Source organism: Tyto alba, unplaced genomic scaffold (assembly GCF_018691265.1).
Source record: "Tyto alba isolate M040663 unplaced genomic scaffold, T.alba_DEE_v4.0 Super-Scaffold_48, whole genome shotgun sequence".
In the NCBI taxonomy this organism is placed as follows: Eukaryota; Metazoa; Chordata; class Aves; order Strigiformes; family Tytonidae; genus Tyto; species Tyto alba.
In genome coordinates this window covers 7,904,956-7,932,859 of record NW_024881324.1, presented here as the reverse complement: position 1 = coordinate 7,932,859, position 27,904 = coordinate 7,904,956, and the positions used below count along the sequence as shown (strand labels likewise).

The window sequence follows — 27,904 nt, the reverse complement described above, 5'->3', positions numbered from 1 at the left end:
ATGCTTTTTGTGAACATGTACGCAACAGAAAAAACAGACTTGCTCTGAAATAAGTGCTGCCTGGAAAAAATGGCAGTGGGCCAAAACGATTTTTTCTCATATTATTTCCCTACAAATACCAAGTTTTAACAACGGTAGATAAGGGAAAAGTACGCCTGTATTTTCAGCAGAACTGAAAGCACAGCAGACTTTACCCGCTCTAGTGGTTACAAGAACTGTTTAAGGCTCTAGACTCTTAGGTTCACCGAGCCGCCGAATTCTGTAAATTACTCGGTTAATAACTTTGAAGTCCCAAATCTCAGTCTCACCACAGGCCGACAGTTTGTCTGAAATGTGCTTTTCCCTACTGAACGCCCGTTTTCGCCCATAACGAGGAAAGGTGTTATTCAGCAAGGGGCCAGCGGTCGGGCAGGAGGCACCGGATCGTGACCGTCCTGCAGCACTGGGACAAACCTCCCTCCCAAAATATTCTTTTTTTTTTTTTTTTTTTTTTCACTGAAATAAAGGACAGAGGTAGCAGTGCCACCGCTGCGTGACGCCTGGCAGAGCCTGGACCACTGCAGCCCAGCTCCTGGTGTTCGTTACCTTAATAGCTGGAATCCTAGAATATTATTTCGATTTTAGTTTAAAATATGATTTTGATTTTAAAATGGAGCTATAGCAGCTATGAGAATATAAAGCACAGTATGGCCCTTAGGAATAGGTAGCTAGTACTGTGTGTGCCTTGAACACGTCTTTGGTGGAGCTATCCCCCGTGATCCCCAGTGCTGGACTAAAGAAGCGCCTGCTTATCTGATTTGTGTAGTTAGGTTCTATTCCCGATTGCGACCGCAAACACCGGCACCCCAGACTGCCACGAGAGGCCAGTGACCCCGCGCCCCCCGGGAAAAGCACCGGGGAGCGGGGTGGGAGCCTCCACCGGGCCCGGCCCGCCCGCCCCGCGCTTCTAGCCTCGGCCGCCCGCGCGAGCCATAAAATCAACCGCCGCCCCGTCGCGCCGTCACCCACGTGGGTTGGTTTAATTTTTTTTTTTTTTTTTTTTTTTCCGCCTGGAGCGGAAGCGGGAGGCTGAGGGCGCCGCAGTAGCGAGTGGTAGTTCCCCTCCTTCCCCTCCTCCCCCTTCCGTTCTGCCGGGAGACCGGCGTGGCGGAGGCCATGGCCGCGGCCCTGAGCGGCGGGAGGCGGGCGCTGCTGCTGCAGCTGCTGCTGCGCCGTGCGGCCGCCTCACGTGACCGCCGCCTCCGCGGCTGGCAGCGCCCGGCCGCACCGGCGGGCGGCGGGGCGGCCGGTACCGGCGGCGGGAGCGGCGGGGAGCGGGGTGAGAGCCGGGAGGGGGTGCGGGGGGTGTCCGGGACCGGGGGGGCCGCGCCTGACCCCGGGAGCCCGGCGGCGGCACCCCGGGGGAGCTAGGGGCCGGGGGGAACTGCCCGCGGGGGAACTTGCTAGGCCCGGGTTTTTCAACCCTACCCCCCGCCAACTCCATCCGTCAGTCCTTGCCGATGTTTAAGGCCGCTAAGGCACAGCCGCGTTTTCTGCCCAAGCGATTTAAAACCTAGTGTCTGTGAGGACAGCGAGTTCTGCCCCCCGGACAGCTCGCCTCGCGTGCTTTCTGTCAGCTGGTCCGTGCGAATGCCCCGAGTGGGAGCCACGCTGTCCCCGGCGTGCCTTCAACGGCAGCAGTATTTTCTGTACCGATAACAAAAGGCCTAGCGTGAGTGATGGCTTTTTGCGCACTTCTTTAACAAAGGATGGAAGGAGTCTGCCGGTTTAGGCCTCAGAGCTTTGAAGTGCTCACAGCTTCCACCAACCACGCTAATAATGGTAAAAGAACAATTTTAAGACCCGGACGCTTGGTGGGATTTTTTCCAGGACGTTGTATTTTTGGAGAGCGTATACAAGCAGCCTTGTATTCTATTCTCAAGCTCCTGCGCATAGAGCTTGTCAGTTGGAGACCTTTTCAGTTTCAACCAAGCCGCGATAATCTCCACACGCAATCTAATGTTTTGTCATAAATGAAAAATATTTGGGGTAGTAAGGAAACTCCTGGAAAGCAAACATGTTGATTAAATATTATTTCTTAAAAATAACTTACATTCTCTTTATATCTCTCTTTTTTTTTTTTTTTTTTTTTTCAGATTTAAGCATCTCAGCAGCATCATCCCTAGACAGCAAAGGGAATATTTCCTTATTGGGAAATAGGAAGCTTTTTTTTGACACTCATGCACTGGTATGCCGCTTGGAAGAAAATGGTAATTTGCTAGAAATGGGTAGCTTTTTTTAATGTCACTTCATGAGTGGATTTTTAGTTTACAAAGTTTGTTACTTGCTTCTTTACATGATGTCACATTTTCAGTTTATGGATTTTATTTTTTTATATACTGGGTAATAACGTGTAGGTTTTTTTCTACTTCCAAAAGGCAACAGTGAGCTTATATAACTTTGATTGGAATAATTTACTGTCCTACTGGTAATTAAAGATGCTAAAGAGAAATTAAATAATAAGAATTGAGGATAAAAAACAGAGTTTTCAAGGTAGTGGTTTAAAATATATTAATTTGATTCCTACATATTTAATACATAGCACCCTGAATATGCAACAGTGTATTATAACAGGATTGAATATGGACTACTATGTAAAATGCAGCTTTTAGAACAGAATGTAGAATACTACATAAAATGTGGCTGCTCTTATGCTAAAGCGTAGATAAGGGAAGAGATTATTTTGGATTCATGCCAATGTTGCTGAGGTGGGGAAGGTACCTTAAGGTGAAGTTCAGTCCAGCTGAATTGACTTCTAACAGCTTTTCATCCCTGCAAAGGAGAGCTCCCAGTCCCTTTCCCCTGCCATGTGGTTTCATCTCTTTCCACGTGCCAACCTAATTCTCAGAAAACTTTCCAGCTCTTTTGCTTGATTTGTATTCTGGGACACTAATGAGCTCACAGAGCAGTTACGTGAGCACCTGGACACAAACAAAGTGTCAGGAGGAGGGATAAGGGCAAGGGGGAGAGAGAGAGTGAGAGTTTCTTTTCATAATGATTAAATCTTGTTCATGATGTTTTTACTCCCACATTTTGAGAGTGGAAAAGTTGAGAATATTATTAGGGACAATTTTTTACAATAGTTCCCAATATGTCCAGTTTAAAAAGTTTCTGACAGGGACTTAGAGGCTGGTTGGCTTAAAATCCGAGCAGTTAGCTCTGTTTTCAGTTGTTGAGTTTTGCACATCTTCAGTCTTACTGAAGATTCATAGTATACTGAAAGTAAGTACCTGCTTGTCATGGTCAGAATTTTTGCTTGTAGAAATAACCACATTTGAGAGATGACATTCCATAACACTTCTAGAAAATTTCCAGTGTTTATCCTGTTGATGCTGTAGCAGTGCTGTACTACAGAAGCAGCTGTACTATGTCACAGACATAATTTTGGAGTGGGGGAACTTGCATGTACTGACTGGTTGTGGGTTTTTTGTTAGTGCTGGATCAAGAGAAGTATGTTTTAGTATCGTTCATAACTGACATTCATTTTAACTTGGTGCTGAGTATTAGCAAGTGGCATTTCTGTAAACTGTCCCAATTTAGGTCTTTCTCTGAATGTTGTTGCACTTTGTTTTGTTTAGGGTTCACCACTCAACAGTCGGAGGTCATTGTATCTGCATTAGTGAAAATTATGAACACCAACCTGGATATGATTTACAAGGACATGGTCACCAAAGTACAGCAGGTTAGATCAGAGGCAATGGTGGGGTTAAAGTTAAATCAAAACCTAGTGTGCCTGCTAGTGAAATATGTTGCTATTTATTACTATTAGTTACTGTATTTTAAAAGTTTGAAGGTGAAGAGCAAAAATCCCTGTGTGTCTATTGGCTAGTGAATTTTTGTCTTGAGTTTATGAAATACTTACCAAAGTGTTGTGGTGGACCTTGAGATTTAGGTACTGTGGCCTGGTAGGCAAACCACATGTAGCTTTTTAGTTTCAACCTTATTGGGGCATAAAGCAGAATTACTGAGAAGGCTTTTAGATAGTCGCAGGAGGTATTCAGTGCATGGATTTGAATAGTTACAGCTCCTACATAGATTCTTTTGTAGACTTGTAAGAAGGAAGTACAAATTCCCCCCAGTTATTTACCACCTGGTTTTGTGGTACCTTTTTATTTATCTCTTTGTTTTACAATGGTGTGTTTGTTGTATTAAAATTGAGCTGAATTTTTTTTTTTTATATGATGTTTTTTAGGGCGTGACTGATGTAGTTGTATACACTGATAAGATACAGGAACATGTGTAGTTTGGATGCTGATATTGAAATATGTCTCCTTTTCCTTTGATGCATACATTGTTCATGGTATCGTCTAAACTTACCCGCTATACGCATCTTGGTGGGAGGAAGTGAAGAGAATTTATTTGGAAACAGACTGATAGTGCTGAGTATTTAGAGATCTTTCCTGGCTCCCAGGAAATTGTGTACAACTGAACTGAACTGTTAGCTTTGACTTGTGTGGGAATAATTGTTTTAATGAATAATTGTGTCTGGAGGAAAGTCTTGTTCTAATGCTGGCTGTGATTTTTTGGGGGGCCCTTTGTCAGGTTGTACAAAGGTAGATCCATGTAAGTGGCATGTGTTGACATTCAACACATGACAGTGTTGAATATTGCCACATTGAGCTATTGGGCATCTGACTCCAGAAATGAAACCGAAATTCAGAGTAAGACGTGATTCACTGCATGTGGAACTTAAGCACCTTTGAATGGGATTCACAGTGTGTGGTATGCTGGAATTCCCTGACACGCCAGCTGGTCAATTACAGAGTGCTGACAGGAAGCATAGCTGAAGTACAACCTCTTGAGCTGCTCTGTGAGGCTGGGGTTCACAGCCCCAAGTCACCTTCTAAACACAAGCTTTAACTTATTTCATAGTAACTAGGCTGCTGTTTTAAAATGTAAGAAAAGAACAGCTGCTGTCTTTGTAATATCTTAAGTCTTGGCAGGAGGACATCTTATCAAGAAGTGGGATACCTGGATTTTGCACCACTTTCCATCTAGGGAGGTTTCAGCCCATCCTTCCTAGCTTTTAAATTCTAGGCAAAGCAGACATGGGAGTGCTTCTTCCTGCTCTGCTGAATTTGTTCCACAGTCAGCCAGGGAATGCAGTGTTAAAGGGGCCCTTTCGCCCATGGCTGGTTGTATTTTACGGTAAGCAGTCTACAGTAAGCAATCCCAACCTGCTATGCCTGGCTTTTTTGAATTAAAGCAAACATTGCCCATTTTGTGCTGAATTAAATGTTGCTACTGATGGTAAATGTTTTCTGAGACTGTTAGATTCGACCTAAGGTGACTTTCTGCCATTAAGATTCAAATGTGCAGGTTGTACAGCATGCTAAGCTAGAAGCAGCTCATGCAGTGTGTATGCCATGAACTCTGGGCAAAATGACAAACCTGTACTTCCTTATAGTCTTTGAATGCACAAGGGCTTATACAAGAAGAGAATGAAGAATTGGAAGAAGGTTTGTAATGTTATGGATATAGCTATTACCACTAGGCCACAGTTGGGTATGTAAAAGATGAAGTACTACACTGGTTAGACAAAACTTCAGGGAAAAAAGAGAAACATATGTGTGTGTATGTATTAGGAAGAGAAAGAATATGGAAGGTTCTGTTCTGTTTTCTGAGTTCACTTAAGAGGGGAGAGAACAAAAGCAAGTTGGAGACATCAAGGAGTAAGAGAAGAGGTGTCCATGGCAGTACTCTTTCTGTAGACTTTTTGTAATATGTCCAGTACATGACCCTTTTTTTTTTTTTTTTTTTTTGTCTTCAGTCTTGTGGTCAGGTAGCCTGGTGAGGCCTCTCCAGATGCCACTTAGAAATATAACCTTGCAAGTTAGAATAGCATTTCCTGACAAAAGTGAAGTTAGAGTGCTGTGTCAGATTTGTAGGGCTCTTAGTCCAGAATCAAAAGCAAGGGACTACAAGGGAGACCTTCAGAGTAGAGAACTCAGTCCCTCTTTGCATGTGTGGATAGTGTAGGGTCTAGAACAATGTCTGCACTCTTCCGTCCTTGAAAGTTGCAGAGGATTCTTGTTTGTCTTCTGTCAGCTCAGTATAACAGACTGAGAAGAGCAATTAAAAGTGTAAGCATAGTGTGTGATTCTGATTAGCAAAGCAGAGTGAGCCCAAGTGCATGGGGAGGTAAAAAAGGAGGTAATTACAAAAGAGTATGGTTGCACTGAGGAGTTTTGGTCTAAAAGCCACCTCAGAGACACCTCTCCCTAATGCCTTAGCTAGCTTGAGAATTTGGAGACTTGGAAGCAACTTTCTTAGGCTATTAATTGAATTATTCTGATCTGTGTTAGCACTGCTAATTTTGTCAAATATTACCAGTGTTTTAGCCTAACTTGCTTGTTCTGTCACTGTCAGTTTATCTTGCTTTGTGAAACTCAGATAATCTGAAATTGCTGGATTAAAAATTCCAGAGTACCAAAATAGCCTATTGTATTTGTAGGCACAGATGAGAAAAAGCATTATACTTATGATATGTTCTGAGGTTTTTCTTCCTTCTTTAAAAGGAAATTGCACTGCAGCAAGTAATGTCCCATATTGGTGGCGTGAAAAAGGACATGATTATTTTGGAAAAAAGTGAATTTTCAGCACTTCGTTCAGAAAACGAGGTAAAAATCACTATCTTGGAAAGTGCTGTTTTAACACTTGCTTGTTTTTTCGAATGATGTAAAAAAGGGTCTTGTACCCAAGGGGTTGGCTCTGGGGCCAGTATGGTTTAACACCTTTGTTAATGACCTTGTTGATGGGGCAGAGTGCACTTTGGCAAGTCTGCAGCTGATACAAAGTTGGGAGCAGTGGCTGATATACCAGGCAGTTGTGCTGCTGTTCAGAGGGACATCAACAACCTGGAGAAATGGCATTTCCATTTGTTCAACTTCATGAGACTCCTGGCAGTCCAAGTCTTGCCCCCAGGGAGGAATAACCCCAGGTACCAGGACAGGCTGGAGACGACGAGCTGGGGAGCAGCTTTGCAGTAGAGGCCCTCAGGGTCCTGGTGGACACCAAGTTGACCATGAGCCAGCGATGAGCCCTTGTGGCAAAGGCCAACAGCCTCCTGGGCTGTGTTAGGAGGGATGCCAGTGGGTCGTCAAGGGAGATGATCCTGCCCCTCTGCCTGACACTGGTGAGACTTCACCTGGTGTGCTGGGTCCAGTTCTGGGCTCCCCAGTACAAGGGAGACATGGACATGCTGGACAGAGTCCAACAGATGGCCAGGAAGATCAGTAAGGGACTGTGAGAGCAGGGTCTTCAGCCTGGAGAAGAGAAGGCCCAGAGGGGATCTCATCACTGTATACAAATATTTGAAGGCAGTGTAAAAAGAAGACAGAGACAGGCTCTTTCCAGTGTTGTCCAGTGACAGAACAATAGGTAATTGGCACAGATCAAAATGTGGGAAAGTCTATTTAAACATAAGAAAATCCCTTTTTTACTGTAAGAGAGTAGTGGAACACTAGAATAGGATATCCAGAGAGGCTGTGGAGTCCCTATCCTGGAGATCAAAACCCAACTGGACCATGGCCCTGAGCAGCCTGTTCTAGTTGCCCCTGTTTTGAGCAGGAGGTTGGACTGGGTGATCTCCAGATAGAGTTAATAGAAGATGCTAAAGCTATACCTACTTCATGTGTCTTTTGAAAGAGATAAAGTACTAGGATAATAATGGAATAAAAGGATATATTGAGAACATTAGATAGATGCAGGCTGCAGTATAATTGCCATTTAGCCATCTCTTCTTAAAGCTGAACAAAGCCCATCTTATTCTCTCCTCCTCAGCCCCCACCCCCAACATAGTGTGCTCCAGCCCCCCCATCATCCTCATAGCCTGCCAACGGACTCGCTCCAGTGTGTTAACATCTGTTTTACCAGGGAGCCTGAAGCTGGACACAGAACTTCCCGTGCAGGCTCACAAGTGCTGAATATGGGGAAATAATCACTTCCCCTGGCCTGCTGGGTTTACTCTTGTTAATACCATCCCATGCTTTTGGCCACCTTGTCTGCTGTGGGACATGCCTAGCTCCTGTCTTGTGCTGTTGTTTGGAAATGCAATCCTGAGTAAACACGTGTGTATACACACGCATGTATCTATACATGTGCTGAGGACATAGAGTTAAACCACGCTCGGTTTGCCTTCCTTTTCACATTATGGACTGTAGTCATTGTTACTGATCGTGCAAACTCATTAGTGTTTCTAGATTATGTGGTTTTATATACAGTAATAAAAGTGTAAAATTTTTTTTCTACTCTCCCAGAAAATAAAACTTGAACTCCAGCAGATAAAGAAGCAAGTCATGGTAAGTTACCGTATCAATATAATTAAGAATTGACTTATGTCTGGTTTGCTTTAAAAAAAAATAAAATAAATGTTGCTGACAAGATTTTATTTCAAAAGCTGTGTTTAATTGTTGTGATATATAGGATACTCAAATTGCAGCTGATGGTACACTGTGGGCTGCAGCACAGACAATTTTATGCATGCTTCATTATCGTGACAGAGAACTGTGAATGGTACAAGAGGTGAAGAAAAAGTTAACTGAAGAATTTTTTATTTTGATGTCCTTAATCAGACTGAGAAAGTGGCGGCCATGTCATGGTTAAGGCTAAGTGAAGTTCTACATTTAGGGCTGCCTGTTACATGTAAAGATGAAACATACTTTTAAAATTACATCACTTACTAATTGGTTTGAGTTTTGTTGTTTGGTTTGAGTTTTGTTGTTTGGTTTGAGTTTTGTTGTTTGGTTTGAGTTTTGTTGTTTGGTTTGGTTTTGGGTTTTTTGTTTGGTTGGTTTTGTTTGTTTGTTTTTTTCTCTGAAGACTTACCTGTTAGCTCTCTAGAATTTAAAATAGCTTTTAAATGACTTCTTTAGGGCACTAAGTTTGGGACCATTATGTTTGGTCCCATTTGGGAGCAAATGAGGATTGCAAGAAAACAGACTCTCTATAGAAAACTTACTCTGTTAATTATCATAGATTCTTATCAGATGTAAGCATCAGTGCTGTGTTTCTGTTCTTCATGGCTTGTTTATCTTGAATAGTACTCTAAACACCCTTCTATTATCAAACCCAAGACTGTCTTAAAATCTATTATTTCAATGGATGTGGAGTCATAAGCAGCCTTTACACAAAAACAAACATTCTTGCAAGAGTGATTAAGATTGGAAACTGGGAAACGTTAGGGTTTTAGGGAGTATGGGTATCTGACTTGAGAACTGCTATTTCCTGCTGAGGCATACTTCTTAGTTGGAAGGATGGAGCACTCTTCCTTCCCTAGGACTCGTCCATGAAACTGGAAACTGTCAGACTACTGGACTCATTGAGCTAGCTGACAATGTGATCAAACTTGACCTAGTGCCTCCTTGCTATTTCTTTCCTATTCTCAATTTCTTTTTGCACTGTCATCTCCAAAAGGAGAACATAAATTTCTCTTATTTCATACTGTGTTATGAAGTGCATAATGCATCTGGGTTTTTGGAATACCATTTTAAAATACATTCAACATCTAATTTTTGAATTGTAACTTATTTTATGGTTCTAGTTGCATATAAATGTGTCAGTATAATCCACTGGTCAAGGATCTGAGTCATCTTTTCTTAAAAGCTAGATGTCTTTTTAAATTTTACTTTTAACTGAAAATATAATTCTCACAAGCATGTTTGCTCATATTTGTTCCTCTGCAAGACAAAAGACAGTGTTGTAAAAGTTTAAGAAAAACTTATTTCTAATTCTTGATTCGTTAAACTGTAATGTATTGTGTTGTAATGACATCTAGAGTTCAAAAATTCAAACACAGAAATAGAGTTTAATTAGTTTTCATACTAACTTAATGAACTTTTGACTAGTTGACATTGGCTTACTTGAGAGATGCTTACTTGGTTTTAATAGTAGAATCTCCCAGATCATCAGCAATCTTTTGCTTCTCCCACACATTCATCTGATCAGCAGCTTGCCTGGTGACAAACTGTCAGCTGGCTGGAATTCCTGCCAGGAGGTTGCATTAAAATGGCAGCTGTCACTGGGAAAAGCAGGAATCACTTACAGCTATTAATGAAGTAAAATGCAAGTGTACAGCTTATGGTAGTTTTAAAAAGTTAAATGTTTATGTTGTGGTTTGAGCCTACTCAGCAGCTAAATGCCACACAGCCGCTCACCCACCCTCCCCCCACTTGGGAATGGGGAGGGAATCAGAGGGGCAAAGGGAGACTCACGGGTTGAGAAAAAACAGTTTAATAATAGTAACAGAACAATACGCTGACAGCAATATCAGCAGGTAATGTACAATATAGCTGCTCACCACCCACTGACTGACCGACACCCGCCTGCTCCCTGCCGGCAATCCCCAACACCAAGGCCCCACAGCCACACTCCCAGAAGTGGCAGCCCCTCCCAGCCCTCTCCTGCCTTTATATAGTGAGCGCAATGTCACATGACATGGAATATCAGCCAATCGGGGCCCAGCCCTCCAGCTGTGCTCCCCCCGCCCCCGCACACAGGTGAGGGCACTGGGCCCTGGGGAGCCCCTGGGGTCTCAGGGGGCTGCAGCTCCTCCAGCTACTGAAACGAACAGGAACTCTAGTCCAGCCCCAACCAGGACAGTATCCACCCCTTATTCCATATAATTTTACATTATGCTCACGTTCCATATTTCTAATACATTCTTGTTATTTACAATCCTCTTCCTTGGTCAAAGACATACGCATACAGATGTCATTCCCTCAGTCCATGGTCCATCACTGCAGGATGTATCATGAGTTGACTTGGTCCATAGCTTCAGGTTCCATCTGTCATAACAGCCCCTTCAGGCAGGAGGAGCAATGCTCAGTCAGTAGGGCAGAGGTGTCCTTGCACCTGACAGGAGGATGGCATGCAGTCTCTGTTGCAGCTGGAGCTGATGCATCTGATGCTGTCTGTATTCACAGTCTGTGGCAGTCGCTGGGCATCAGTTGCTGGAACCAGTCCTATTTTCATCCACGTTCATGTTTGCCATAACAAAGCATTGGTAGGGTAGTGTGGTGACTAATCTAATACAGCTTATTGGCTATTTTTGCCTAACATTAAGTCCCCTTGAGGTACACATCAGACTTCCCCGTCCTTCTGCATTACCCACCACGTGCACCCGGGTCCTTGGGCAAAGGTAATCCCACGTATGGGCTTACCTTTACCTGAAGGAGGTATAACCCAGACGGTCTTCCCCAGCATGTTTTTAGGGTGCACTACCGGGACTCTGTCTCCATCTACAATATGCAGAATGTTTGACTGCGCAGGGCCAGCCTGGTTGGCAGATCCTCTAGTATTGACTAACCAGGTGGCCTTTGCTAAATGTCTGTCCCAATGCTTAAAAGTTCTGCCTCCCATTGCTCTCAGCATGGTCTTTAGTAGCCCGTTATACCGCTCAATTTTCCCGGAGGCTGGGGCATGATAGGGGATAGGATATATCCACTCAATGCCATGTTCTTTTGCCCAGGTGTTTATAAGATTATTTCGAAAATGAGTATCATTATCTGACTCAATTCTATCTGGGGTGCCATACCGCCACAGGACTTGTTTTTCAAGGCCCAGAATAGTGTTCCGAGCAGTGGCATGGGGCACAGCCTATGTTTCCAGCCATCCGGTAGTTGCTTCTACCATTGTGAGCACATAACGCTTACCATGCCGAGCTTGTGGGAGCGTAATGTAATCAATCTGCCAGGCCTCCCCATATCTATACTTTAACCATCTCCCTCCATACCAAAGAGGTTTTAACTGCTTGGCCTGCCTGATTGCAGCACGTCTCACATTCATGGATAACCTGTGATATAATGTCCATAGTTAGGTCCACCCCTCGGTCACGAGCCCATCTGTATGTTGCGTCTCTTCCTTGATGGCCCGAGGAGTCATGGGCCCAACGAGCCATAAATTTTTCGCCCTTATGCTGCCAGTCCAGATCTACTTGGGCCACCTTAATCTTTGCAGCTTGGTCCACCTGGTGGTTGTTTTGATGTTCTTCCATTGCTCGATGTTTGGGTATATGAGCATCTACATGGCGTACTTTCACAACCAAGTTCTCTATTCGATCAGCAATATCTTGCCACAAATCAGCAGCCCAGATGGGTTTGCCTCTACGCTGCCAGCCACTCTGTTTCCACTGCCGCAACCACCCCCACAGGGCATTTGCCACCATCCATGAATCAGTGTAGAGATAAAGGACTGGCCATTTTTCTTGCTCAGCGACACTTAAGGCCAGCTGGATGGCTTTCACTTCTGCAAATTGACTGGATTCACCCTCTCCTTCAACAGCTTCTGCGACCTGACGCGTGGGGCTCCACACAGCAGCCTTCCCCTTCCGATGTTTCCCTACAATGCGACAGGACCCATCAGTAAACAAAGCACATCGCTTCTCGTTATCCGGTAGTTCATTATATGGCGGTGCCTCTTCAGCTCGGGTCACCTCTTCCTCTGGTGACATTCCAAAGTCTTTGTTCTCTGGCCAATTTGTAATTACTTCCAGTATTCCTGGGTGGTTGGCGTTTCCTATTCGAGCCTGCTGTGTGATGAGCGCGACCCACTTACTCCACGTAGCGTCAGTTGCATGATGTGTTGAGGGGACCCTCCCTTTGAACATCCAGCCCAGTACCAGCAGTCGGGGTGCCAAGAGGAGCTGTGCTTCTGTACCAATCACTTCTGAAGCAGCTCAGACCCCCTCATATGCTGCCAGTATCTCTTTTTCAGTTGGAGTATAACGGGCTTCAGATCCTCTATATCCTCGACTCCAGAATCCCAGGGGTCGACCCCAGGTCTCCCCTGGTGCCCTCTGCCAGAGACTCCAGGTAGGGCCATTCTCCCCGACTGCAGTGTAGAGCACATTTTTAACATCATGTCCTGCCCGAACTGGCCCAAGGGCTACAGCATGAACGATTTCTCGTTTAATTTGTTCAAAAGCTTGCTTTTGTTCAGGGCCCCATAAAAAGTCATTTTTCTTTTGGGTCACTTGATAAAGAGGGCTTACGATCTGACTGTAATTTGGAATATGCATTCTCCAGAAGCCTATCACACCTAAGAAAGCTTGTACTTCCTTTCTGCTGGTTGGTGGAGACATAGCTGTTATTTTATTAATCACATCCATTGGAATCTGATGACGTCCATCTTGCCATTTGATTCCTAAAAACTGAATCTCCTGTGCAGGGCCCTTGACTTTACCCCGTTTTATGGCGAAGCCAGCTCTCAAAAGAATTTTAACTATTTTCTCTCCCTTCTCAAAAACCTCTTCTACTGTATTCCCCCATACAATGATGTCATCAATGTATTGTAAATGTTCTGGAGCTTCACCCTGTTCCAGCGCAGTGTGGATCAGTCCATGGCAAATAGTGGGACTGTGTTTCTACCCCTGGGGCAGTGTGTTCCAGGTGTATTGGACACCCCTCCAGGTGAAAGCAAACTGCGGCCTGCATTCTGCTGCCAGAGGGATGGAGAAAAAGGCATTGGCGGTATCAATTGTGGCGTACCACTTGGCTGCCTTTGACTCCAATTCATACTGAAGCTGCAGCATGTCTGGCACAGCAGCACTTAGCGGTGGTGTGACTTCATTCAGGCCCCGATAGTCCACTGTCAGTCTCCACTCTCCATTAGACTTCCGCACTGGCCAAATGGGGCTGTTGAAGGGTGAGCGAGTCTTGCTGATCACCCCTTGGTTCTCAAGTTGACAAATCAGTTGGTGGATGGGAACTACAGAGTCTCTGTTGGTGCGATATTGCTGTCAGTGCACAGTCATGGTAGCTATCAGCACCTGTTGCTCTTCAACCTTCAGTAGTCCCACAGCAGAAGGATCCTCTGAGAGCCCTGGCAGAGTGGACAGCTGTTTGATTTCTTCTGTCTCCAAGGCAGCTATGCCAAAAGCCCACCGGTACCCTTTTGGGTCCTTAAAATACCAAAATGAGGGTGCTTTTGCCACTCATTTCCAGTTAGGCTCACCTCAGCCTCCAACACAGCTGTTGAGAACCTCCTGTCACTCCTGAGATACAGATAGCCTCTGTTCCTTGGAAATTCGACAGCATCAGGGTGCACTGGGCACCAGTGTCCACCAAAGCCTTGTACTCCTGGGGATCCGATGTGCCAGGCCATCGAATCCACACAGTCCAGTAAACACGATTGTCCCTCTCCTCCACCTGGCTGGAGGCAGGGCCTCTCTAATGCTGCTCATAGTATCCATTGTTGATGAAGGGGTTAGTGCGGTCTGTGCGAACCTCGGTCTCATCCTGGTTACTCACTTCTTGTAAGTACGACTCAGAAGTTCTCCTCATAGGATCAGGAGCAAAGTCAATTCTTCTACGCTGTTTGGGTAACTGATTAGCTGAGACTGGAGCAGCACTTCTCCTGGAAGAACCTTGATTTGTAGCCGTTCTTCCTTCCAACTCTCGGACCCGCTCTCTTAGAACGTAGGTGGGTTTCCCGTCCCATTTCCTCATATCTTCTCCATGGTCACGCAGGTAATACCATAGGTTCCCCTGTGGTGTATACCGTCTGGCTTGAGTAGGGAGTCGTTTGCTCCTGATAGCCGAGACCTTAGTCTGTGGAGGTGGAGAGTAGGACATGTCCTCTTTGAGTTGTCGGACTTCTTGTGACAGTTTCTCCACAGCCGCGACGATGGAAGAAGAGAGACTTTCTTCGTCGTGCCGGAGTCGGCGAGCCAAGTCATCCATAGTTGGTCCCTCTCTGTCTCTCCAGTCAAATACTGCTAGTGCATTCGAATGTGAAGATGGAGCACTCCGTATAAACTTCCGCCACATGGGCCGGGTGCATTGGACTTCATCTGGGTCTGTGGGTAGCCACGCATCGTCTGGATCATAATAAACCATCTCCTGCACAGCCAGTTCCCTCAGGTATTGGATGCCTCTCTCCATGGCAGTCCACTTACTTAGATGACATGTAAGATCTTCCTTGAAGGGATATCTGTCCCTCACGCCCAACAGTAGTCATCTCCAAAGGCTGAGCGTTTGTGTCTTTCTTCCAATTATCTTGTCAATGCCTGCGTCCCTGGACAGGGATCCCAGTTGCCTGGCTTCTCTACCTTCTAATTCCGCACTGTTGGCACCACTATCCCAGCATTGGAGCAGCCAGGTAAGGAGGTGTTGCCCTGGATGGCGGCTGAAATCCTTTCTCATGTCTCGTAGTTCACTCAGGGATAGGGATCGGGTGATTACCACTGGCTCTGCCTCCTCCTCCTGTTCTTGTGAGGGCCCTGGTTCATCATCATCTTTTACAATGCGAGGGGATTTTTTAGTGTATTTCTTCTTCTGTATGGGAGCAACTGATACTGTTGTGGATTGATGCTTCAGCTCACCCGCAGTACTTATCGTAGGGGTCGGATTGGCTGCAGCATCGGTCGCCTGAGTTGGAGTGGCTGCAGTGCCTGGTGGGGGTGTCAGAGTGGTTGCAGTGCCGGTTGTTTTGCTCGCAGATGCCGAGACGTCTTCCTTTTGAGGATACTGCATGGTGGCAAGCAGGGTTCGGTAGGCATGGGCCAGGCCCCAGCATGTTGCAATGATCTGCATCTCTCTTGAGGTGTCAGGATGACAGCACACCTTTTCTAAATATTTTACTAATTTCTCAGGATCCTGCACTTGTTCAGGGGTGAAATTCCAAAACATTGGAGGTCCCCACTGTCCTAGGTACTTGCCCATGCTACCCCACACTCCCAGCCACTCATAACTCTGCAACCCTGGGGTAGACCTCTGAGTGGTATTCAGAAACAGTTGCTTAACCCGAAACAGAACCTGAACCACATTCAGGAACACTACAGCTTCCAGAAACAAGACAACAACATTAATATGAGCATTCCATGGATATTCAGAGTTCTCAGCATTCTCAAGTATACTTGCAAGTAGCTTGGAGAAGGGGAAGATGGAAAAAGGTATCTCCCCCCTGGGTGGGCTTTCCGAGGAGAAAAGGTGGAGGGTATAGTTACTAACCCACTCCAGTAGGTGCCCCATAACTCCCAGGACCGAAGATTTTATCATGCCATATATTAGAGTTACATAATACAGCAAGGCAGAAATCTTAATCCAATTCCCATGGGTAATAAGCAACAACATGGGGACTACATATGGTAAGTAATGTGATGTATAACACAACTGCAGCAACAAAAATCCACAATTTTAGGAGCCAAGCAAATGACATTATAACAGGATGGGCAGTCGGCATCATAACAAACTTGATAGTACCCACAGATCAAATCTGTTATTATCTCAACCCTTCGTGCCCCACGTTGGGTGCCAAAAAGGACTGTTGTGGTTTGAGCCTACTCAGCAGCTAAATGCCACACAGCCGCTCACCCACCCTCCCCCCAGTTGGGAATGGGGAGGGAATCGGAGGGGCAAAGGGAGACTCGCGGGTTGAGATAAAAACTGTTTAATAACAGTAACAGAACAATACACTGACAGCAATATCAGCAGGTAATGTACAATACAGCTGCTCACCACCGACCCACACCCGCCTGCTCCCGGCCGGCAATCCCCAACACCAAGGCCCCACAGCCACACTCCCAGCAGTGGCAGCCCCTCCCAGCCCACTCCTGCCTTTATATAGTGAGCACAGTGTCACGTGACATGGACTATCGGCCAATCGGGGCCCAGCCCTCCAGCTGTGCTCCCCCCGCCCCCGCGCCCAGGTGAGGGCACTGGGACCTGGGGAGCCCCTGGGGTCTCAGGGGGCTGCAGCTCCTCCAGCTGCTAAAACAAACAGGAACTCTAGTCCAGCCCCAACCAGGACAGGAAATCACTTACAGCTATTAATGAAGTAAAATGCAAGTGTACAGCTTATGGTAGTTTTAAAAAGTTAAATGTTTAAAAATATAATAAACATTTCCTGACTTTTAAAATGTCTGTAGCTTTTTCTGAAAGCCTTAGATGTAGTCTCTAGAAACAGATTTTCTTTTACGTTGGAAGGTTTGAATCTGCTTTTAAAGTTATTTTCAGCATCAAGGTTGCTTCATGAAGAAAGTCCAACTTACAGGTGTACATGGATTTCTAGAAACCAGAGAGATTTATGGGATATACAAAACATTCCCAGTGTTTAGAGAGGGCTGTGTTATCAATTAATGCAGTTCTTAGTATTCTGGTTTTAAAAGTCACTGTTAGTTTTTGATTCTGAGATCCAATTCATACTACGGAATATGAGTATTTCCTGAGGGAAGAATAAGAATACTTATACTTTTGAAAATAATGTACCTTAATTGATGAGAAGCTTGATTCCTGAGCTATGTGAAGAAGGGCACAATCTATTTGTCTAATTTTTTTCTGCTTATGATTAAAGAGAAAGTCTTGCTTGCTTCTTTATCAATTCTTTCCCCTTAGGATGAAATTACCAAAGTTCGTGCAGATAACAAGTTAAACCTAAACCTAGAGAAGAGCAGAGTAAAAGAATTGGTAAGTTTTGGTTACTTTCTTCTAGAAACATCTCAACACTGAATAATCTAATTTGGGCAAGAGCATTTTACCCAAAGAGCACTTTCATACTAATCTATAGTATCATTCAGCTTCACAATGGTATTAATCCAAGTTACTCACCTTTATGTTTCTATAGTACAAGGTGCCATGTTTGGTTTTGTACATCTTATCTATTTTGATACTGTTTTAATATCATGATTAACACATTACACTTAAATATATTAGATATTTAACTATGCTGACTAGCTACCTCAGGTTTTCTGTGTTACTAGTATATCTCTAATTTTTTTAATTGTAACTGATGCTAGTTGAGATTGTTTTGAACTTTGAAATATTTAGTAGAACTGAATTGATGTGATCTTAAATTAGAGTAACATAGATGAGGAATTAGAAGATTAACAAGTTTTTGTATTATATATAGCACTCTAAATGAGTTCTATTCCCATAGATATTTTTTACTAGATTTTAGGATCTCAGAGAAATTGCATCTTCTAAATCTAAAGGTCTTTTAATGACATTTTTCTGTTAATATTATTTTTTATTCAGGCCTTTTTCAACCGGTGTGTAATGAAGACATAATATTTATCTTCAATCTAGTCAATAAGAACCGTTCAAGTAGATATTATTTATCTTCTGTGTGTGCCTCTAAGTTTTTCACAATGGTTAGTTCAGGTAACAGCTGATTTAGTCAGTGATTTAGTATAATGACTACCGATCTGTTATCCCATGGCAGATGCTTGAATGAAGTACAATTTGAGCAGTTGAATTCTTGTCTAAAGGTTAATACGTCATGATAATGTTTTAAAAAAGCATCATATGAAACATATTAACTCTGTAGATCATAAGGTTTGCAATACTTCAAGCTTACAAAAGCTATTTAAAAACACCAGTGATAAAATAGGCAGAAGTGTTTTCTTGTCTATTTATGTAGGATCCTGGAATCCACACTCTTGTCTGTTGTGCAGAACACTACTTTACTTTGACTGCCTCCTAGGAAGAGCAAACTGCATGTCAACTTTCTCTTAAGAAAGTTGACCAACTCTGTAGTCTGTTGTGCAACTATAAATTCAATAGTTGCAATGAAAAATGCTCTTTTCTTTTTTTCCTCCCCCGGCCCCCCACTTTAATTGCCAGGTCTGCCATGCATGGACAGGAAAGGGCAAAGGCAGATGAATGGGGAGCAGGTTGTATCCTATATGCTGAGCTGGGGGAGAGATTAATCCGGTATTTTCTATAGTAGGTAGAGCATCATGATCATTTACTTCAATTGTAATACGATTTAGGACTAAGTATCTAGCTTTCTGAGAATAAAACTCAGGATAACTGACGGTTACTATTCATTCTTACTGAGTTACTATTCAGAACAGAAATGTCCTATGTTGAAATTGATTTAACTTGAAGCACTAAGTAAAATGCTCTTATCCTTTGGTTTTGCTTGGAATAAGTACTGAAGGAGAATTTCTTAATTTGTCAAAACTGATGCAGTCTTTAATGTTTCAAACTCTAAATGCTTTATCTTTTAACTAGTTCGTTCCACTTCACATTTCTTGGAGAATTCTACATTGCTTAATTCACATCTGTTTATGCTGTGATTTATATTTGCAGTGCTACAGATGTGATTTAGAAACTCGAAGTACGGTACAAAATTCCATATATATTCATGTGTTCCTGCATCACCATGCCTCTGAGCTTGCTGTTAAAAATCTCAAGATGCATCTGACAAAACTGAATTTTCTCTGCACTGTGAAAAACGTGGACTTACGGGGAAATCTCCCTCTTGAATTTCAGGGGGGAAGTTTAATCTTGTCTTTCCTCCTGTTTTTTTATGCACTGGTGTTATTACAGATGTGTGGTAATGCCTTGCGGTAAAAGGGTGCATTTCACTGTCTTAGACCTAAGTTTCAAATCCTTGCAAGGTCTGACTGGGAGAGTTCTAGCCACAAAGCAAACATCAAGAAAGAAGTTTGTAGAATATAAATTACTCAGAAATGGCTAGCAGCATCTGTTTAAAGTAAACCAGATGAACTATTTCAATCTATAAAATTGTTTGGTTTAAATGTCATGGTTCTTTTGATAGGAATGATCAGTTTATTAATGCGAGGCCCAATTCTTATGTGAAATTTCACCTCAAATGTAATTTTCATTAGATTCTTTTATAAATATTCTGCCATCTTGCAACTTTCAAAAATGCATATTTTTATAAAAATGACTGAATTTCTTTTTTTATCCATCTCCATTTTGCAGAATCTAGTGACTCTTTCGTTAGTTGTAGACATGCTGTTATTTGTCTTTGTTACATCATTTTCTACATTTGTAACAGCCTGCTGTCTTTTAACTTCTTCACTAGATCAGTTGAAAGTCCAGGTAGGACTCTAGATCTTTAAGGAGGGTTTTTCAATGCTGAGGCATTTGTGTACATTAATCTGAGTTAATTTGAAAGTGGAATAAGCTTCCAGAGTGAAGAAGAATAAGGCCACTTTGCACTCGGGAATGTCTGCAGGTGAGATTATTGCTGTGTAACTGAGGATTCGGAGACGGATGACCTTAGTACTCTGCGCTATAGACTGGTGGTTTAGCAGCTGTCTATGAATAATTGAATTGCTCCAGTAGTGGGACAGGAACCATATAGATGTCAAGGTAAATCATGCCTCTTCGTGAGTCAGAATGGTAACCTGCCTTAAAGGTATTCTTCTTTAGTTTGGATTTAAATTTCCTTGAACGCCGAGAGGTATAACTCAAAAATAAGCCACTTCTGATGTTTCACAAATGGATGGCTTAATATGAGATACAGATGTTCTGTATTTAACAGATATATCATGAAATGATGGTCAGAACAATACAAGTGGTGAGTGCATGCAGGGCTTGCTAAACATTTCTCTGATAGCTGAGTTTGATACGATGTTCTAAAACCGTACCTCCACTTCCTGAAGAAAGGAGATGGTTCAGTCTTAATTGTGCTTGTATGCTCGATGGATTAGTTAACTGTTTCAGAGTTACTGTTTAGAATCATATGTCTTTGTTTTTCAGAAATGCGAATCTGCAAACCTTTCTTCCAGCTGCTTATTAATACATACAGTTTTTGCAAAAGATGAGTGTCTGATGGACTTGTTGCACTTCACAGTTCAGAGTTGTGGATGAATACCTGTCTAAATTATGCTTTTCCAAAGGACAGCAATTAATCCTACTGCCTCCCAAGTGTTGTGAAACAATAATCTTGTCCAGATTCAGTGTTCTACAGAATTTGGAAACAAATACACTTTTAAGCGTGGGAGGAGAAAGTTTAATGACAATGTGTTTATCTTTTTTCTTTTTTTCCCCTCTAGTATTCGCTTAATGAAAGAAAATTACTTGAAATGAGGACAGAAGTAGTAGAATTGGTAAGAATTTGGTAGCTGATTATTACACAGCAAATCTTTTTGTACTTGTGTTATAGACCTGGTATTCTTTTTGGAGTTTTTCATGTCTTTAGGCATTTTAATGTACAAAATGTCATTGTGCTTTATTATTTCCCTGTGTATTTTCATATTGGTACAGGTAATTGAAGTATCTACAGAATAAAAAGGCTTTCATATATATTACTAGACTCTCTGCACGTATATATAAACTGTTTAGTAGTCACTTTGTTTTGAAACTTCATTCATGTAATATTTTCTCTATATGTAATTCTACTCTTAATGTCAGTTTGTGAAATTAACTTTTTCCCCCCTCTGTGTTCAGTGAGACTGAAACACATTGCTAGATTTATTTGGCTTCATTTTAGAGGAGATTTTTACCAAGCACTTCCCCTTTCTTTTGTTTCCTTTCTATAGTATAGGGAAGTATCCCTAGGAAGATGTCTAGCAGTAAATCATTAACTGATTCACAACGTTTCAGTAGTGCTGATTTGAAAATATAACTCAATAGCTCTTGTTCTCAGTTTACAAGTTTGATCTTTCAGTCTTCTCTGAGTAATAATTCTATTCCATTGTTTTACAAAAGTTCTGCCTTCTGTCATAATCAGATTCCGAATTTGTCGGTACCTCTTTTTGTGGTAGAATTCATTACAAGATGAAGGCAAGATTTTTTTTAAATTAGAAGACCGATTCTCAGTTTTTTCTAATGATCCATAAATCTTTATGCTCTGGTATGTTTTTGTCACAAGAGACTCTTAGACTTCTCAGTAGCTCTTATAATTGAGCAGTGACTATAATATCAGTGGGCCAAACGACAGATTGAAGTTAATGTTTATGCTGCTAGATTGAGATAAGAAGGCATCCTGTTCTGCCACTTTCTAGATTACGTGTTAAGGAACATGCAATCGTATAAAATTCCTGAGTTCACCAACTTATTCAATTCCTCGGATACAATCAGCTGGGAAGGAACTTGTTCTCTCTGAACGCACATTAACATGCATTCAAGGAGGAACCAAAAATATAACTTGAAGGAATGGGTTAAATTTCCAAATAAACTAAAAACTCTCCAAATTGCATAATTTTGTTGCTTTGTTTTTTTAGCATGCGCAACAAGATCGAGCTCTGACCCAAACAGACAGAAAAATAGACACAGAAGTTGCAGATCTGAAAACCATGCTCGAATCGCACAAACTTGATAATATTAAGTACTTAGCAGGTAAGGAATCCGATGGTTGTCTCTGATGGTGAAACTGTTAAACATTGTTAAATTCTTGGCAAACTTTTGATTGACTGTACTTGTAAAGGCCCTGACTTAAAAAAAAAAAAAAAAAATACTTGAAATAGTCTCAGTGAAGATTATCAGCCTTATTTGTGTACTTAACCCAGACAAAGTCTCTTGTGATTTGCAGCTTTATTTTGCATGGCCTATGGCTCTATGACTTTGTTTTTTATCCTGGTTTATACTGTAATAATAATGTGTATGAGAAATCTAAAAGACAGCCTGCTAACAAGGGCCAGAAAGTTCTTCTGTGCCTGACTTAGTTTATAAAAACAGCTTGCTGCATGCATTCCTAGGTTTTCTTCAGCTGTCTGATGGAGATCTATATGCAAAATAGAACATTTCAGCTTTTCTGAGTGTTTCCCACCACATATGCATTTAAACTTCCATTTGTCAGGCATGTGCATTAGAAAAATACTATATATGTGAGTGTGCCTACATAATTGCCCTAGGTAACTTTAATATTTTGACATTTTGCTACTGAGTGTGCAGTGCTATTAAATGTGAGCAGACTTGCAGTAGAAAATTAATCTTCTGATTTAGATTTTCTGATTACTCTTTCACAATGGGTTTTGTCACACGTAGAGTCATTTATGTGTATTCATAGTACTGTACTTCAGGTATATCCTTTAGAGAGAACCATTATTGGAAAATATAAGGCACTTTATTAAAATGAGAGGAAATTCTTTTCCCCACCATCCCTAATCAAAAACATGTTGAACTCTGCATGGAAAAAAAGAATTTAAAAATAATTTGCATTGTGTTTGATGTGCTCCTGTTGTAAACAATGGCAACAACATTCAGTGTATATATCTAGAAATCAGAAGTTGATTTTATTTAAATAGAAATTTTAAAAATTGCAAACTGATAAGCCTTGTTAAGGTTAGCGTGCATTTATCTGGTTTAATAATCCCGTTACTCATTTCCTCGCTTTACAACTGTAACTTGGCATATTAATCTTTTTTGGAATGGTAAGCAACCAAGGGTTTCTTTCATCCTTTTGATAGTTTTCCAGCTCTGATTTCCTGCGTTTTTTTTTTTCCCATTCCTTATTTGTCATTTTTGTGCCACTGCACCTTGAAATGTTTGTTGTAAATCAAAAACCTTATTTTTTGCATAGGGAAGGAGTGGTGGTTACACTTTTAGTACTGTAGTAAGATGTGTACATAGCTTTCTGAAGAAATGTTCTGAGAGCTAATGATTAAATGTCTCCATTTTCCTCCCCATTTTTATTTTCTTTCAGGTTCAGTATTTACATGCCTTACTGTAGCACTGGGATTTTATCGTTTATGGATGTAGTAATAAAACATCAATTTAAAGGGAATTCTACTGTCTTGGTTTCTGGAAAAAAAAAAAAAAAAGTTTTATCTTTGCCTGGACTTCAACCAAGTCTTGACTTTTATTTATTTTTTTTTGTAAAGCAGACGGTATTGAGAATGTAACCAAAGATGTGCCTAGAAACAAACTGTACATATATCATGCATATTTTGAAACTTACCTCTGATGAAAGCATGGTATATGCTTTTCTGCCACTTCCCTCCATTCTGAACTGCAGTACAGCTTGCTGCTATGAAGTGTTATACAAGCAGAGACTGGTGTTTATACGGATCGTACGGGGCATCGTGCTGTAGAGGAGAACCTCTGGAATTATGTTCCATTGTCTATTCAGACGTGCCTGCCGGAGTCAGCTGCGTGTATCAGACTGAAGTCTTGATTGTTAATGTAAAACTAAAAGTGCACGTTTTGTGGCTTGGAGGCACTCTTGTATCAGTAGAATTTGTGTTAACTGAATCATGCTTGCTTCCCTCCTTCTAACAATTGTTCATACAGTTACTATGATCAAATATTTGTATTGTTATTTTTATAACATTATAGTTATCAGCTTGTTTTGCAGATGGCTGTCCAATCACTTTTGTTTCATGGAAGAGTACTGTGTAATGATAGCAGTGTTTGCTGCCAGTTTTGTTCATAATATATTTGTAGAGGTTTTTGTGACTAACTTGCCTTTGGTACATAAAAGTATCTGATATTCATTCCATATGCTAATTGTTAACTTTACCACTGTAACTGGAAGTTTGAAATGCAGTAAAATACACTAGTTGTGTTAATTTATGGTTAAGTGATACGAAGTGTCTCTGGTACTTCCTTCTTGATGGAAGGGAATCGATGCTTCTAGAAAGGAAAGAGATTTTAAATGGCAGTTATGAAGCAGGCAGGGTCTTAGGCGAGGGAACTGCAATACTGACAGTCTTCTGGGTTTTTTGTTGTTTTACTTCAAAAAAAAAAAAAAAGTTCCTGTTGGTTTTCCAGACGTGGAACTTTGACAGTGATTATAGTAATGAAAACAGTAATGGCGACCTGCAAGGATGTTTAATCTGGTTCTGAGCCAGCCCATGTGAACCAGTACGTGTGACTGAAAGCAATGAAGGCAGGCGTCCAGTGCATCCAGATATCTGTCATTCTTCCACTGACAAAATGACTGCTTCGGTAGCAGAGCTGCCATCTGTGTTCTTTCACTTAAGGGAAATTTCCTGTTCTTGCTTGCCTTTAGGAGGACAGAACAATCTATGCACTGGTAATAAATGCTGTTAGAGCACAATCACAGCTTTCCTTAATGAAAGTAAAGCTGTTTGGCTACTTTGTGCCTGTACTGTAATAACCATTTAACTTTTTTGGTGGTTGGGAGTGCCAACTTTGATCATGTGCAAGTGCAGAGCGAGAGATGAATACCTGTAACAACACTGGCCTGAAATAAAAAAATTTTGAATATTTCATAGAATATGACGAGTTTTCATTATAAATGCAACTTTTAAATTTGAATTTGATCTGTCTAAAGGTAAGTCACTGCTAATAGGACTTCTTTTAAGCTAAGAATTAGCAGAGTCGACAGCCCCTCTAAGACACTGAAGAGGAAAGAACAATCAACAATGTAAGGAAAACTATTATTGCAGGCTAATTTAACAGCCCCACTAAATTGAATGAATCTGTATTGAAGACCTTCACTTCTTTGTTTAAAAAATATTTTTTATACTAATAAGACTTGACACTTTCTCAAATTAGACAAGCAATAATTTGTTTGGAATGACTTTCAGTGTTGGTTCTTATCTTCCTAGGACAGATGATTTTATATGTGTCTATGTAATGAGTACATCTTTGCCTGTATGCCTGAGCATCTGATAAGTAGTTGCTAAAATAACTATTTAGAACTAATTTTAAATACAGGGTATATCCTGCTGAAAATAGATACTATGCAAATAAATTTCTTTTCAGGGCAGGTGGAAGGAGGAAGTGAAAAGATTATAGAGCCGCTTTGTCCTGGAATTAGCACACTGTCAGGCAAACCATCACTTTTTGGTGAGTGTTCTAAACAAGGCATAAAGTTAATACGTCAATCAGGAAAAGAACACTATAAATAGAACATAATTATTACTTCCTAGCCCATAAAGTCTTCAAGTGTGGTGTAAAAGGTTGTTACTCCTATCCTGTGTGCATAGATGCAAAATCTTCCCTGATTACGTCTGATTTTAAAGATCAGGTTAGCAATCTTTCTAACACTGTCTCATCATGTGTACCACATGTATTTATTGGCACTTCAAAAAGGTAGAAAATCCCTCCATGTGTCTCCACACACAAACTCTTTCAAAGAGCGATTTAAACTCAAGGAATGAGCTTTTTGGTACAGATGAGAAGCAAATACATCAGGACATGGTACTAAATACCTATTGAAAAGCAACAGCTGAGTGTCAATCACTGAATTCATAAATAGGAGACCTAAGTTGGCAATTCTCCATTTTTTTTTCTCTAAGACCGTTGTTCTGTATATTGCTACTAATTCAAATTAGAGGCATTTCTAAATGTACAGAAATACTTTAAAGTTCTCTGACCATGTTTTGATTTTCAATTTGCAGAGCTCTTCCAGAAGATGCAAGTGAAAAATAAATGGGACTGTTTTGCCATAAAACCACTTCAGCAGTGAAAATCTGCAGTAGCTCCCCCCTGATTCAGAAATGCATCTGTTCATTTCCTGCCTGGCAGGAAAAGAGTGTAAAAGAACAAATTTAATCTAGAAATGTTAGCTCTCAAGCTCTCTCTTTAAGGTAGTTTGCAAGAATAGGGAATGCAGCTAAAGCTGAGCTCCAGCTCTGATTTGCTTTCAGGAAGAGCCCATCTCTATTGAGAGCATGTAAGAGTAGCAGTCTGCCTATGCTACAACTAGTTGTGAGTTTTCCCTGTGAGCTTCCATGTTCACACAGCAAAGCTAGGAGTTTGTTTCCTTTTGGGGAAGGAGACTGAGAATCATTCCATTTGCTGGAGAACTTAAGTTGCTCCGAAAGCTTCTTTGTGTTTTGCTGAACAAATAGAGATGCAGACTTCTTACAAAACTGTATTTACTTGTAAAATGTTAGTGGGAGTATAGTGAATTTAACTGCTTGTCTATCTTGCTTTCCCTCTTGTTTTCAGTAAAAATCTGTAAGGCAGCCATCTCCTTTTCACTGGTATGTATTAGCTAAATTGTTTGCTTCAAGTATTTTATTACTGTTAAATCACATGCTGGCTACCCCTTTCTCTATTAGAAGTGTTGATTGCATCATTCATTTCCCAGAATGTTGTAGAGTTGTACTTAAAAACATAAGTTGACAAATGGAAACATATTTTTAATGTAGGTATGAAAAGTGCTTCGATTTTTCTAACCACAAGTGTTTTGGTTTACTAGAATAATCATTCTAGTTGTGAATGTTCACTTAACTGACCTTTTCATAAATTGTGAAATCCTAGCTCCGTGCAGTTATTAACAGTTGCTATTGACTTTGGAGACAGCATGCTTTTCCCTTCTAGATATTTGGAATCATACCACTTCAGTGGACTTTTCTCTTCTTACTCTTGCTACCATCTGTAGACCTTCCACAGGAAAACTAGTGAGGTTTTTTTGTGTTTGGTTTTTTTTTTTTTTTTTTAATCAGCAAAGTTGGCTAAGTTCCTGTGACTAGTTCTTTTGAACTACCGGTTGCAAGGTGTGAGCAAGACTTAGTTTTGCATCTCCCACTGAGTTCTCAGGAATAAGTAAACTGACTTTATTAATTTCTAAAATGATCAAAACTCTTCAAGAAAATTCAATATTTAACAAAACTGCCACGTAAAGTCTCTTTTCAAGGAATAAGTACACTGTAAAATTAATGATTTTTTTTTAAATGTTTTAATATATTTGGAAAAATTGTATTCAGAAATTATCAGTTTGACAGTGGTGTTTTTAAGTATTTTTCCTTTAGTTAGATGTATCTTGAATTTATAGGGCTTTTTGTTGTGGGGTGGGGGTTTTTTTGATTGTTGGGTTTGGTTTTGTTTGGGGTTTGGTTTTTTTTTTGTTTGTTTAGATTAAAGCTTTCTGTTTAAGCAAGTTTCTTTAGCCCCTAAATAGAAAGTGCATTTACAATCAAATATATGCCTGGAATGTTGGGGTTTGCTTTAACCAGAAACAAATGCATATACTCTTGGAGATAAGAGGTCCTGCTGTGTCTTTGTTAGGAAAACTTCCTCTGGGTTAAAGCACATTTATTTTACCCTATTGCCAAACATTTTAAAGCAGTAGTGTTGATTCTTTATTTTACACTTAAATTCTGCGTCGGAGCAATTGCCTCTTATCCTTAACATGCAGTTTTGTAATTAGATAAAGAACATAGAGGGAAGATATCAGTGTTTGCATAGTGTTCCTTTGGAATCTGTCTGTTCCAAGAAAGAAGATTCCCCTTTTCTTGAGACCATGCCCAGCTGGT

General features: G+C 41.3%; 1 protein-coding gene across 2 annotated transcripts; it reads left to right on the top strand.

Moving 5' to 3' along the window:
* The first annotated feature begins 1,058 nt into the window (after positions 1–1,058).
* Positions 1,059–27,300, top strand: MCUR1 (mitochondrial calcium uniporter regulator 1). Of its 2 annotated transcripts, XM_042806855.1 has the most exons (10): positions 1,059–1,318; positions 2,136–2,249; positions 3,618–3,721; positions 6,558–6,659; positions 8,298–8,339; positions 17,370–17,441; positions 20,786–20,839; positions 21,956–22,070; positions 25,404–25,487; positions 26,042–27,300. In XM_042806855.1, the coding sequence occupies exons 1-10, from the start codon at positions 1,156–1,158 to the stop codon at positions 26,107–26,109; spliced, it is 918 nt and encodes a 305-aa protein (XP_042662789.1). In that variant the 5' UTR covers positions 1,059–1,155; the 3' UTR covers positions 26,110–27,300. The 2 variants fall into 2 exon arrangements, with proteins under 2 accessions (XP_042662789.1, XP_042662790.1); XM_042806856.1 differs by lacking the exons at positions 25,404–25,487; positions 26,042–27,300 and adding an exon at positions 23,377–24,912 and having other exon boundaries at positions 1,066–1,318.
* The last annotated feature ends 604 nt before the right edge of the window (positions 27,301–27,904 follow it).